General features: G+C 39.7%; 1 protein-coding gene across 3 annotated transcripts in view; it reads right to left on the bottom strand.

Annotated features, from left to right (window-relative positions):
* The window catches only part of LOC127497896 (raftlin), a 98,885-nt gene that overhangs the window by 30,772 nt on the left and 53,323 nt on the right, over positions 1-14,790 (bottom strand). For all 3 annotated transcript variants that reach the window (XM_051866677.1, XM_051866679.1, XM_051866678.1), the window contains exons 5-6: positions 14,009-14,212; positions 307-422 (exon numbers count right to left, since the gene is read on the bottom strand). In XM_051866677.1, coding sequence (XP_051722637.1) covers positions 307-422; positions 14,009-14,212 — 320 coding nt within the window. The remainder of the gene's footprint in view (positions 1-306; positions 423-14,008; positions 14,213-14,790) is intronic.

Raw genomic sequence — 14,790 nt, 5'->3', positions numbered from 1 at the left:
AGCCCAAATAAACCCGAGCGAGACCAACTTGAGAAGAATCAATGGTGAACTGGCACAATATCTGATTTCAACAAGCATGGCTAAGACTCTGTGAGGAGCAGGGCCCATTACTGTCACTCAAACGGGACGTTCCAAAGCTTCTTTTTTTTTTTTTTGTGCAGTTCGTGCTGCGCTTCCAGAATGTTTTTTCTTTCTTTCTCGGTTTTGCCTAATTGAATGCTTTTTAGTACGTTTGTGCAAATAATTACAATAGTGAAAATACTTCAGTAGTAGTTTGCAGAACAGAGCGTGTGTGTTTGAACTCACGTCGATGATTGTCCACTGCTCCACCACTATAGCGTCGTACGCAGCAGCTGCGCTGGAGTCTCCCTCCACGGCCTCCTGGAACACAAACACACTGTCCACTGACTTGATGAGAAGATCTGCAAGGAGAAGAGGAGAAACCAGGCGTCATTCTGAGAGTAACACTGAGGAGGTCATTCTGTATATCCATCATTCCTGACCTTTGTTCTCTATCTATCTATCTATCTATCTATCTATCTATCTATCTATCTATCTATCTATCTATCTATCTATCTATCTATCTATCATCATTTGTTCGTTCTATGTATCCATCATTTGTTTGTTCTATCTATCCATCATTCTGTCTGACATTTGTTCGTTCTATCTATCCATCATTCTATCTATCCATCATTTGTTTGTTCTATCATCCTTCAATCTATCTATCGTTAGTTTGTTCTATCTATCCATCATTTGTTTGTTCTATCTATCCATCGTTCTATCTGACATTTGTTCTATCTATCTATCTATCTATCTATCTATCTATCTATCATCGTTTGTTCGTTCTATCCATCATTTGTTTGTTCTATCTATCCATCATTTGTTTGTTCTATCTATCCATCATTCTATCTGACATTTGTTTGTTCTGTCTGTCCATCATTCTATCTATCCATCATTTGTTTGTTCTATCTATCCATCGTTCTATCTGGCATTTGTTCTATCTATCTATCTATCTATCTATCTATCTATCTATCTATCTATCTATCTATCTATCGATCGATCTATCGTTCTATCTATCTATCATCGTTTGTTCGTTCTATCCATCATTTGTTTGTTCTATCTATCCATTGTTCTCTCTAACATTTGTTTGTTCTATCATCATCATTTGTTTGTTCTATCTATCCATCATTCTATCTGACATTTGTTTGTTCTGTCTGTCCATCATTCTATCTATCCATCATTTGTTTGTTCTATCTATCCATCATTCTATCTGACATTTGTTTGTTCTGTCTGTCCATCATTCTATCTATCCATCATTTGTTTGTTCTATCTATCCATCGTTCTATCTGACATTTGTTCTTTCTATCTATCCATCATTCTATCTGACATTTGTTTGTTCTGCCTGTCCATCATTCTATCTATCCATCATTTGTTTGTTCTATCTATCCATCATTCTATCTGACATTTGTTTGTTCTGTCTGTCCATCATTCTATCTATCCATCATTTGTTTGTTCTATCTATCCATCGTTCTATCTGGCATTTGTTCTATCTATCTATCTATCTATCTATCTATCTATCTATCTATCTATCTATCGTTCTATCTGTCTGACATTTGTTCGTTCTGTCTATCCATCATTCTATCTATCCATCATTTGTTTGTTCTATCATCCTTCAATCTATCTATCGTTAGTTTGTTCGTTCTATCCATCATTTGTTTGTTCTATCTATCCATTGTTCTCTCTAACATTTGTTTGTTCTATCATCATCATTTGTTTGTTCTATCTATCCATCATTCTATCTGACATTTGTTTGTTCTGTCTGTCCATCATTCTATGTATCCATCATTTGTTTGTTCTATCTATCCATCATTCTATCTGACATTTGTTTGTTCTGTCTGTCCATCATTCTATCTATCCATCATTTGTTTGTTCTATCTATCCATCATTCTATCTGACATTTGTTTGTTCTGTCTGTCCATCATTCTATCTATCCATCATTTGTTTGTTCTATCTATCCATCGTTCTATCTGGCATTTGTTCTATCTATCTATCTATCTATCTATCTATCTATCTATCTATCTATCTATCTATCTATCGATCGATCGATCGATCGATCTATCGTTCTATCTGTCTGACATTTGTTCGTTCTGTCTATCCATCATTCTATCTATCCATCATTTGTTTGTTCTATCATCCTTCAATCTATCTATCGTTAGTTTGTTCTATCTATCCATCATTTGTTTGTTCTATCTATCCATTGTTCTATCTGACATTTGTTCTATCTATCTATCTATCTATCTATCTATCTATCTATCTATCTATCTATCGTTCTATCTGTCTGACATTTGTTCTGTCTATCCATCCTTCTATCTATTGTTTGTTTGTTTTATCTATCCATCATTTGTTCGTTCTATCTATCCATTGTTCTATCTGTCTAACATTTGTTCTATCTATCCATCGTTCTATCTGACATTTGTTCGTTCTATCTATCCATCATTCTATCTGTCTGACATTTGTTCTATTTATACATCCTTCTGTTTATCTATCATTTGTTTGTTCTGTCGATCATCGTTTGTTTGTTCTGTCTATCTGACATTTGTTTGTTCTATCTATCCATCATTCTATCTATCCATCATTTGTTTGTTCTGTCTATACATCATTCTTGCTGTCTGACATTTGTTTGTTCTATCTATCCATCATTCTATCTATCCATCATTTGTTTGTTCTGTCTATACATCCTTCTATTTATCTATCATTTGTTCATTATGTAACCCTCTTCGTTGGTGTGCTCCCCCAAATGTCTCTGCGTTGTGTGATATACTGGGTGTAAGAGGAGGACACCAAGACCGTCGTTGTGTCACAGCAGTGAAGCTTTCTTTTTATTGGTCTCGTACACATCAGCCACTTGTCACAAAGGAAGAGCATTGTGACCAACAACAGCTCCACCCATGTAAAGAGGGCACAATCAAACAATGAAACACAGCTCCCCCCTACTGCTGGAAGAACATATTACATCTTCCCCACAATTATATCATCCATCATTCTATCTGACTGACGTTTGTTCCATCTATCCGACGTTCCATCTATCCATCGTTCTATCTATCCATTGTTCTATCTATCTATCTATCTATCTATCTATCTATCTATCTATCTATCTATTTATCATTTGTTCGTTCTATCCATCCATCATTCTATCTGTATGATGTTCTATCTATCCATTGTTCTATCTATCTATCTATCTATCTATCTATCTATCTATCTATCTATCTATCTATCTATCTATCGTTTGTTCATTCAATCTATCCATCGTTCTATCCGTCTGATGTTCTATCTATCTGTGTCTGTCAAAACAAACTTGTTTTTGTTAACAAAAAGTAAAACTAAGTAAAATAATGGATTTTTTTATGATTGAAATAAAGTTAAAATAAAATATACATATTAGACAAAAAATTTAAAAATGTGAAATAAAATGCAGTTTTCATTACAATTTTAGTTTAAGTTTTGCTTTTGTCATTTTTATTAGTTATTTCTATTTAGCTTTATTTTTTATCTATTTTAGTTTTAGCAAATTGAGTAATTTAGTAAATGTTGTACTATGGAAGTACATGGTGGCCAGCCAGATTATTTTTTATTTTTATTTTGTTGTCCTTTTAAGAGCTTGACAGACAGTCACTATGAACTGTTATTGTTGGAAAAGAGTTACAATATTATTCAAAAATTCTTTTTTTCCCACAGATGAAAAAATAATAGCATAAGGGTTGGAATAACATGAAGGTGACTAAACCATTTTCCATTCTTGGGTGAACAATTCCTTTAACCTTAACTAATAAACCTGGGAATTTAAGATAAGTCAGCGGAAGCTAAATGTACAAAAGCTCAGAAAGAGAGGGGAGGTAACTAAAGCAGGAATTCTAGGTGATACAAATATAACCAGAGTGAGAATATGTGTGGGAGAAGAAGTCATTTGAAATATTTCAAAGAAAAGAAAGAGTGACAGAAACCAGACAGACAGAGACTAATGAATGACCAGCCTAATTAGCCAACATATCCATATTGGAATGTGGAACATTCCCGGTGAAATAAATAAAGCTCTTTCAAACGCAAGAGCTGCACATTTTAATGGCCTGATGTCGCTGCCGCCCCATGCGGTTCCTGCGTTTGGCCCTGTTTTAGAGTGATCTTTATATATGGGTGGATAATAAGCTCTGCTGAGTATTGAAGACGAGCACAGGGGCGTCTGGGAACCGGCTCTCATCCCGTGTTATTTCTGCTCAGTGTCCTCTCATGGCCCAAGAGCTTCCTTATTACCCTTCCTCCATTTACACACTAATACTGTTTGTGCTGCCCCTGTCTGCTCTGGGAGACACTCCAGATTACATTATAGGGGGACTGAGGGATGGGCGACCGTGGGGCGGCCCTTGACGGGGCCTGACGGGAAAGGGTTTCTCTCTGGAAAGGAAGGGGAACGGTGTCTGTCGCCTGCATTCTTCCATCAAAAAAACCTATTTAAGGCTGCACTTACTCAATTGTAGACATCTCACCGGCCTTTCAAACAGGGCCATTGTTCTGGACACCATGCATCAGATGTTCCCACTTGGGATCGTAATTGGAAAAGTCCACTTGGGAGATTGCCTCAGCTGTTGAGCTTGTCTGGACGGACGGTGATGTCTCAGGTGAGCGAGTCCGACAGAGCGCTCTTTTCTACAGAAACACCAAATGTCGTCTCAATAAGCCAGCGGCCCGTTTATGAAGATTGACGGCAGAGAGATTGTCCGTTTGATGGAGTGAGACCGCTGGAATATGTGGAGTTAGTCTGGCCGGGTCATGGTGACTGACTGATAGCGTTTAGGTTTAAGTATGTGCCAGAGAGAGTAACGCTCAAAACAGCTTATGTATATTTTACGACGCGGGGCAGAATCAGGCCGACAGATTGAAGTTGGAGGATGTGAACATATTAAATGTCAGTCACTCGAGCAGACAAACTACTTCAGGAAAGCTTACTTTGCAGACATTGATTTGAAAGCATTTTTGTTAAAGGTGAAGAGTTTGATTTCAAGGCCTTCTGTCTGTCTCTCTATCATTCTATCGTTCGGTCTAGTCATCTGTATCCCATCCATCTGTCTATCTATTTATCTATATCTATTATTCTGTCTGTCATTCTATCGTTCTATTTCAAAAGCATTCAAAATCCATCCATCCATCCTATTGTTTTGCCCATCCATACATCCTGTTGTTTTATCCTTCCTTCCATCCATCCATCCATCCATCCATCCTTTCATCCAATTGTTTTGTCCGTCTGTCCGTCTGTCCGTCCGTCCGTCCGTCTGTCCATCCATCCATCCATCCATCCATCCTATTGTTTTTTCCATCCATCCATCCATCCATCCATTCATTCATCCCAACAACTAAATTGGAATTTCAAAAGCATCCATCCATCCTGTTTTGTCCATCCATCCATCCATCCATCCATCCATCCATTCTATTGTTTTGCCCATCCATACATCCTATTGTTTTATCCTTCCTTCCATCCATCCATCCATCCATCCTTTCATCCAATTGTTTTGTCCATCCGTCCGTCCGTCTGTCCATCCATCCATCCATCCATCCATCCATCCATCCATCCATCCATCCTATTGTTTTTTCCATCCATCCATCCATCCATCCATCCATCCATTCATCCCAACAACTAAATTGGAATTTCAAAAGCATCCATCCATCCTGTTTTGTCCATCCATCCATCCGTCCATCCATCCGTCCATCCATTTGTCCATCCATTTTTTCCATCCATCCATCTATCCATCCATCCATCCTGTTTTTTTCCATCCATCCATCTATCCGTCTGTCCGTCCGTTCATCCATCCATCCATCCTATTGTTTTTTCCATCCATCCATCTATCCATCCATCCATCCATCCATCCATACATCCCAACAACTAAATTGGAATTTCAAAAGCATCCATCAGTCTATACATCTATCCATCCATCCAATTGTTTTGTCCACCCACCCATCCATCCATCCATCCCAAAATCTAAATTCGAATTTCAAAAGCATCCATCCATCCATCCATCCATCCATCCAATTGCTTCATCCATCCATCCATCCATCCATCCATCCATCCATCCATCCATCCATCCATCCACTTGTTTTGTCCATCCATCCATCCATGTTCAGAATGAGATTGAGCACTCAGAATAGGAGTGACATCCGTATTTAGCTGCAGTGTGAACACGCCCTATAAAACCAGGTACGTGTATTAAGCAGATAAAAAGGATCAATTTTGATTTCACGTTGACTTTAACATTTAAAAAATGATGCTCTTCACTTTTGTATGTCTGTCATTCTTTCTCCCTCATGGACCTGTTCAAATGGTACCATTCATACTGCGGTCCTTTTGTGTATCAGGAAAATGACAGTGGAGGTATCTCCAAAATCCCATTCATAGCAAGATAATACCTTATTGGAAATTCATACGCTGAATATCCGTGCCTTCGTGGTATCTGAATATAGGCAGAACAGCATGAATAGTCAGGCTCATGAATGTGTCACAGCTGTGGGTGCATATTCTTTTCTGAGGAGGGGGAAATTCGCTCCGGTGCAAAAGTCAGACAAAAGAAACCTTTTAGTCAACATCGTTGGCGTCTATTCAGCGGGAGCTAAACCTGGAAGTGTGATGAGCCTGTGGCCCACCGTGTTGCTCTCCTGTGGAGCGTATGAATCTTTAATTGCAAACTCATAACGGTGGCGTTGAGCTGAGAGCACCGAGGCCTGATGGATGCCACTCACACAGGCTTCCATCGATGCCACACCCATCGCATTAAAACTCGACTCCTGCCTCCCACTTTTTCTCACCATGGAAACCCGTCTCTAAGGGCGGGAGAGGCTAAAGGAAAGCTTCTTTATAAAGGACATTCTCCTGGACAACTTCAATGTCACTGAAGCAAAGCTAGACAGGGGCACAAGTAAATCAGTGGAGCAGAACACCACACCAACAGCATCGACAAAGAGCAGAATCCATCAAGAGACTTTAAGCTGCCACAAAACCCCCATCCAGCCCTGGACCGGTGGATAAACTCATATCTAAACCACCTGGAGGGCAGTTTCTGAAGATGGAGGAGGAGGCCGTGCCACCGCTGATCTCCTGAGACTATCATTTTGATCTTCTATCAAATAGGACGACAAATCTCACAAATCCTGTCAAGAACATGTCCAGGTCATATTTCACCCACAAAATCAATAGAAAGAAATATGAAATCTTTGATAACATGACGCCTATTTCAGAATCATTCAGCATTTTAAATTTTCATGACAATAAAAACATTTTCCCCCACATAATCTTAAATGCAAACTGTTTTTTTTTTTGGATTATTTATGTACTATTATAATATTTATTGGTATTTTGAATTAGCGTTTGATTTAATATTTTAAGTTTTAATAATTCTGTTTTGTGATTGTCATTTTATTAGTGTTTTTTTAAATAAACAACACAACACATATCATGATGCTCTCGTGAACACTCGCGCATGTGCATTGAGTTGACGTGAGTCTGAACACAACACGCATGCGTTGTGATGCTCTCGTGAACACTCGCGCATGAGCTTTGAGTTGAGGCTCGAGTCTGAACACCACACGTGTCGTGAAGCTCTCGTGAACACTCGCGCATGAGCTTTGTGTTGACGTGTGCGTCTGAACACAACACGCATGCATTGTGAAGCTCTCATGAACACTTGCGCATGAGCTTTGAGTTGAGGCACGAGTCTGAACACAACACGTGTCGTGATGCTCTCATGAACACTCGCACATGTGCGTTGAGTTGACGCGTGAGTCTGAAGACAACACGCATGCGTCATAATGCTCTCATGAACACTCGCGCATGAGCTTTGAGTTGAGGCTCGAGTCTGAACACAACACGTGTCGTGATGCTCTCGTGAACACTCGCACATGCGTTGAGTTGACGTGAGTCTGAACACAACACACGCATCGTTAAGCTCTCGTGAACACTCGCGCATGTGCGTTGAGTTGACGTGTGAGTCTGAACACAACACGTGTCGTGATGCTCTCGTGAACACTCGCACATGTGCGTTGAGTTGACGTGAGTCTGAACACAACACACGCATAATGAAGCTCTCGTGAACACTCGCGCATGAGCTTTGAGTTGAGGCTCGAGTCTGAACACAACACGTCGTGATACTCTCGTGAACACTCGCACATGTGCGTTGAGTTGACGTGAGTCTGAACACAACACACGCATCGTTAAGCTCTCGTGAACACTCGCGCATGAGCTTTGAGTTGAGGCACGAGTCTGAACACAACACATGTCGTGATGCTCTCGTGAACACTCGCACATGTGCGTTGAGTTGACGTGAGTCTGAACACAACACGCATGCGTCGTGATGCTCTCGTGAACACTCGCGCATGTGCGTTGAGTTGACGTGAGTCTGAACACAACACGCATGCGTCGTGATGCTCTCGTGAACACTCGCGCATGTGCGTTGAGTTGAGGCTCGAGTCTGAACACAACACATGTCGTGATGCTCTCGTGAACACTCGCACGTGCGTTGAGTTGACGTGAGTCTGAACACAACACGTGTCGTGATGCTCTCGTGAACACTCGCGCATGTGCGTTGAGTTGACGTGTGAGTCTGAACACAACACGTGTCGTGATGCTCTCGTGAACACTCGCGCATGTGCGTTGAGTTGACGTGTGAGTCTGAACACAACACGTGTCGTGATGCTCTCGTGAACACTCGCACATGTGCGTTGAGTTGACGTGAGTCTGAACACAACACGTGTCGTGATGCTCCTGTGAACACTCGCACATGTGCGTTGAGTTGACGTGAGTCTGAACACAACACACGCATCGTGAAGCTCTCGTGAACACTCGCACATGTGCGTTGAGTTGACGTGAGTCTGAACACAACACATGCATCGTGAAGCTCTCGTGAACACTCGCGCATGAGCGTTGAGTTGACGTGTGAGTCTGAACACAACACGTGTCGTGATGCTCTCGTGAACACTCGCGCATGTGCGTTGAGTTGACGTGTGAGTCTGAACACAACACGTGTCGTGATGCTCTCATGAACACTCGTGCATGTGCGTTGAGTTTACATGAGTCTGAACACAACACGTGTCGTGATGCTCTCGTGAACACTCGCGCATGTGCGTTGAGTTGACGTGTGAGTCTGAACACAACACGTGTCGTGATGCTCTCATGAACACTCGCACATGTGCGTTGAGTTGACGTGAGTCTGAACACAACACATGCATCGTGAAGCTCTCATGAACACTCGCGCATGTGCGTTGAGTTGACGTGTGAGTCTGAACACAACACGTGTCGTGATGCTCTCGTGAACACTCGCACATGTGCGTTGAGTTGACGTGAGTCTGAACACAACACATGTCGTGATGCGCTCGTGAACACTCGCACATGTGCGTTGAGTTGACGTGAGTCTGAACACAACACGTGTCGTGATGCTCTCGTGAACACTCGCACATGTGCGTTGAGTTGACGTGAGTCTGAACACAACACGTGTCGTGATGCTCATGAACACTCGCACATGTGCGTTGAGTTGACATGAGTCTGAACACAACACATGCATCGTGAAGCTCTCATGAACACTCGCGCATGTGCGTTGAGTTGACGTGTGAGTCTGAACACAACACGTGTCGTGATGCTCTCATGAACACTCGCGCATGTGCGTTGAGTTGACGTGTGAGTCTGAACACAACACATGTCGTGATGCGCTCGTGAACACTCGCACATGTGCGTTGAGTTGACGTGAGTCTGAACACAACACGTGTCGTGATGCTCTCGTGAACACTCGCACATGTGCGTTGAGTTGACGTGAGTCTGAACACAACACGTGTCGTGATGCTCTCGTAAACACTCGCACATGTGCGTTGAGTTGACGTGAGTCTGAACACAACACATGTCGTGATGCTCTCGTGAACACTCGCACGTGCGTTGAGTTGACGTGAGTCTGAACACAACACGCATGCGTTGTGATGCTCTCATGAACACTCGCGCATGAGCTTTAAGTTGAGGCTCGAGTCTGAACACAAAACGTGTCGTGAAGCTCTTGTGGACACTCGCGCATGTGCGTTGAGTTGACGTGTGAGTCTGAACACAACACATGTCGTGATGCTCTCGTGAACACTCGCGCATATGCATTGAGTCAAAAACAACACGCATGCGTCTTGAAGCTCTTGTGATCGCGCGTTGCAGATCAGTATTTTTGTAAATAAAGTGGTAAATTATGTTTTTTTTGGCACAAACAAAGCACTCGCGTCGCTTCATAAAATTGAGGTTAAATCACTGGAGTCACATGGAGTACTTTAATGATGTCATTCCTACCTTTCTGGACCTTGAAAGTGGTAGTTGCGTTGGATCTCTATGAAGGGACAGAAAGCTCTCAGACTTCATCAAAAAGGTCTTAATTTGTGTTTTCCGAAGATGAACGAAAGTCTTACTGATGTGGAACGATACGAGGGTGAGTAATAATTGACAGAATTTTCATTTTTGGGTGAACTAACTCTTCAAGGCAGTAAGTAACCTGTGAGAACACCCAAGCATCAACTCCATGAGATTTGCAAGCAGAATTTGTTTTTTATTATTATTATTTCCTGTTGCTTTTGGGGTGAAACGTGACCTTGACATGTTTTTGTGAGATTCGCCCAGAGAATGTGTCTCGGATTGGGTTCTGCTATATGTGTGTGCATCCTTCCTCACATATTACGGACGTGTTGATGTTTACAGCGAGAACACACTGTGGGAGTGCATCACCATGGAGTTCTCATTATGCATTCACAGGCCAGACTCAAAGAGAAGCTAAATTTGGAGAGATCTGGCCCATGCGCTCACAGGCCTGATAATGAATGCGTCTCCAGCCTTTCATGTAATCAGACACTTATGAAAAGTCTACATGCTGGCGGTGCTTTGATATCATATTGTTCCCGGACTCCACGGGACTCTGCCAGCACCTCGCCGTCCTCCTGCTTTAACACTGCCTTCACTTCCTGTTGTTTGCCTTTGCACGTGTCGTTGACATGAACACCATCATTTGTCTCGAGTCATGAAGCATATTGTGTTCTGATGCATAATACGGTTATGTATTCCACTTTTGAATGCATTTTATTTTATTCCTTTAATTTTTATTTTATAGTTGCAATTTTTTTAAATGAATTTAGTCAGTTTTTGTATCTTTATGTGTGCCATTTTTATTTTTATTCATTAAATATATTCCACATTTAAATATATTTTAAATCAATTTATTAGTGGTCTTTGCTAAGTCAAGCATCAGTATTACTATTGCTCATAGTCAAGTATTAGACGTCACTTACTGACATTAATGATCCCTCAAATCACCTGGTTTGTTAAATATAGGTGTGCTTTTAGTTTTCTAAGCTATTGGACTTGTGATTTTTGCCTGGCAATAGATAAAACAGGAAAAATCTCATAGATTTGCATTGAATGAATCTCAGATCTCAAAGAATCTCATAGATTAGCATTGGATGAATCTCAGATATCATCCAATCTCGGATTTGCATTAAATGAATCTCATAGATCAGTGGTTCCCAAACCTGTCCTGGACCCCCAGCACTGCACATTTTGTATGCCACCCTTATCTAACACACCTACTTCAGGTCTTGCAATCTCTACTAATGAGCTGATGAGTTGAATCAGGTGTGTTAGATGAGAGCGACATCCACAATGTGCAGTGCTGGGGGTCCTCCAGGACCTGTTTGGGAACTTTCTTTATAGATATTTATTCATTTCTCTGCAAACAGTGACTGACTCGCACAACTCTGAATGAAATTAAATGACGTCAAGGCTGTAATGTGACAGCAAACGTTACACTTTCTCCAATGATAGAGCCACAGACCCTCGTATCTCCCAATAATTTGGGAGATACGAGGCCGTTGGCGGTGTCCAGCAATGCGACAAAGTTGAGATATGTTTAACTATATGCAAATGAAGAGCGACTTTCGGGAGCGTCAACCAATAGGAGTGAAGTCAGTAGAGCCATGTGACCCATCACTGCATCCTGCAGTGTCGGTGGCCAGATGGAGAAGTTATTTACTGGTTAGCAACTTTCCTGTAATTTATGTACGTCTCTGTGTACATATGGACTCTGAGCTTGAGTGATTTTGGCGTAGAATGGTTTCACAAAGTCGCTGGCGGTGTGAACGCAGCTTGAGTTTTGCACGGGTGAACACTACTCTTATTTTACTCAAAAAATATAAAAATCGAATTAATTTCTGCCTTTGCGTAGTGATTACCCCCGGACTTCCCTCGGTAGAATTGCACAGAACTTGGCTGGGGTTTTCTGAGTGTACATGGGAGTCATTAAAGGAAATTAATTAACTAATAAGAGGCTTGGGTTTTGCGTCATTGCTACCACTGCACACTTTCTCTTGCCACATCATTACCACTTGAAGATCCAGAAAGCTCTAAATGATGACAAATACCCTCCTTTCCCTGTGTCCCCGATGTTATAACCCAGCCACAAAACAGCCTATATTCGGTTAGCCATCAAAGGAACAAAGAGAAACTCAAACCACCAGTGCATTTCCCACAGAGCAATAACATCCACAGTACAGATATCTCATGTTGAATTGCTTTCTGAAAATGCTTTAAGTGCACTCGAGCAGGCGAAACTCCACAAGGTATTTTAATAGGATGATTAATTAATGAGTCAATAAAATAAGGCGCACGGGGAAAGTGGTTTGTTTTTGTTTTTTATTTAGTTATTTAATTTTTTTTAAATGTATTTATTTTGTCAGTTTTTTTTATTTTTGTTCTTCTTTTGTTCTATCCAATGTTATTCCACTTTTTAATATATTTTTTTGTATTTTATTATTATTTTAGTTTTTCTTTTTCTTATTTATTTAGTGATATATTCAATTTTTAAAATGGTTTTTAGACAATTTTACATTATGCATATCATTTTGAAATGTATTTCACTTTTTAATTGCATTTTACAAAACATGGTAAAACTATGTTGTCTTTTTAACTCTAGCACCATGTAGTATTTAATATTTGTTTTTTAAATTTAATTTTAATTTAGTTACGTAATTTTTAAATTAATTTTAAAATTTTGTCAATGTTTTTGTGTGTGTATCCCATTTTGGAATTTACTTATTAGTTTAGTTTAGTCCACTTTTTAATATATTTTTATGTATTATATTTAACAAGAAATCTAATTCATCTAATTCTAATTTCATTTTCTGCATTTTATTATTTTTGTTCTTCTTTTTCTTATTTATTTAGTGATATATTCAATTTTTAAAATGTTTTTAGTGAGTTTTTCATTTTTATGCATATAATTTTACAATTTATTCCACTATTTAATTACATTTTACAACACATGGTAAAAGGTGGTATTCAAGATTTGTTTTTTTTTATTTATTTTATTTTTTTTTATTTTAATTTAGTTATTTAATTTTTAAAATGTATTTATTTAGTCAATTTTTTGTGTGTGCATCCCATTTTGGAATTAATGTATTAATTAAGTTTAGTTTATTCCACTTTTTAATATATTTTTATGTATTACTTTTATCAAGAAATCTAATATTCAGAATTTTATTTTATGCATTTTATATTTTTGTTGTTGTTCTTATTATTTATGTAGTGATATATTCCATTTTTAAAATGTTTTTAGTCAATTTTGCATTTTTATGCAAATAATTTTGAAGTGTATTCCACTTTTTAATTACATTTTACAAAATATGGTAATACAATGTTGTTTTTGAACTCCAGCACCATGTAGTATTTTGTCTATGAAATACTTTGCAATATGATTTAAATAACCGCATGTATATAACATTGTCATATAATATCAAATCTTATATAATCAAAAAGAAAATAGACTTCGAATGTATATCGAAGTCTCATGGTTTACTGATGGTATTACTGCAACATGGTATTTTCACAATAAGAGAAATGACATCTAGTGTAAACAAACGTGAATGCATTATTCTTTGAATTTCAAAAGCATCACCACGAACTCACCGCTGTCATTGGCCAGCTGAAAGTATCCGTCCACTAGTGAAGCTCCGTTGTTGAAATGTTGAGTCATGTGATCGAGCCAGTTCGCCTCCAAAGTACAGATGCCCTCGCCCTGCGGTTGCACTCGTAGAGGCACTTTAACCGTGTAGTACTTAAACTGACCCTCACGGCGACCCGGGTAGTTAAACAATCCAAAGAGCTCGGCAACTGTGGACATATGAAACATTGATTTCAATTAAAAAACATAAATGTTACTCCTAAATGAAACACGGCGGAGGAAAGTGGTCTGAGACTGAGACTAAACCAGTATTAACCATCATAACTCAAACTTAAGCTGGTCTTGTCAGCAGGGTTATGAGATTGGTTGCTTTGTGAAGTGCGGGATCCTTCACTGTGGCCCTTCACATGCACTTTATTAATTAGCTTGTAGATTGGCTTAACATCTAATTAGCTGGTGTCCTGGTCTAGCGGAGGTAAGTAATTAGGGAAATTAGGTGATGTAGTGCAATCTCGAATGAGTATTTAGGACCGTCGTTTCTCACTAGACCAGCGCCACACTCGGGAGAATTGACCATTCGTTCTTCTCAATGAGATTACATTTGGCTGGAAAACAAAACACTGTTTACCTCTGCCACAAAGAGAAAGAGAGTGGACCTAATGGATGGCGATAGTCTAAGATGAATTTGTTTGTGTTCCTGGCTTACCCTGTAAAACCTCCCTATTTTCAGAACTAATGGGAAATTGACCGAAAAGATAAATATGGATGCACTTTTGTTCTGGCAGCG

The sequence above is a fragment of the Ctenopharyngodon idella genome, chromosome 16 (genome assembly GCF_019924925.1).
Source record: "Ctenopharyngodon idella isolate HZGC_01 chromosome 16, HZGC01, whole genome shotgun sequence".
In the NCBI taxonomy this organism is placed as follows: Eukaryota; Metazoa; Chordata; class Actinopteri; order Cypriniformes; family Xenocyprididae; genus Ctenopharyngodon; species Ctenopharyngodon idella.
This window is presented reverse-complemented; position numbering and strand designations above follow the sequence as displayed.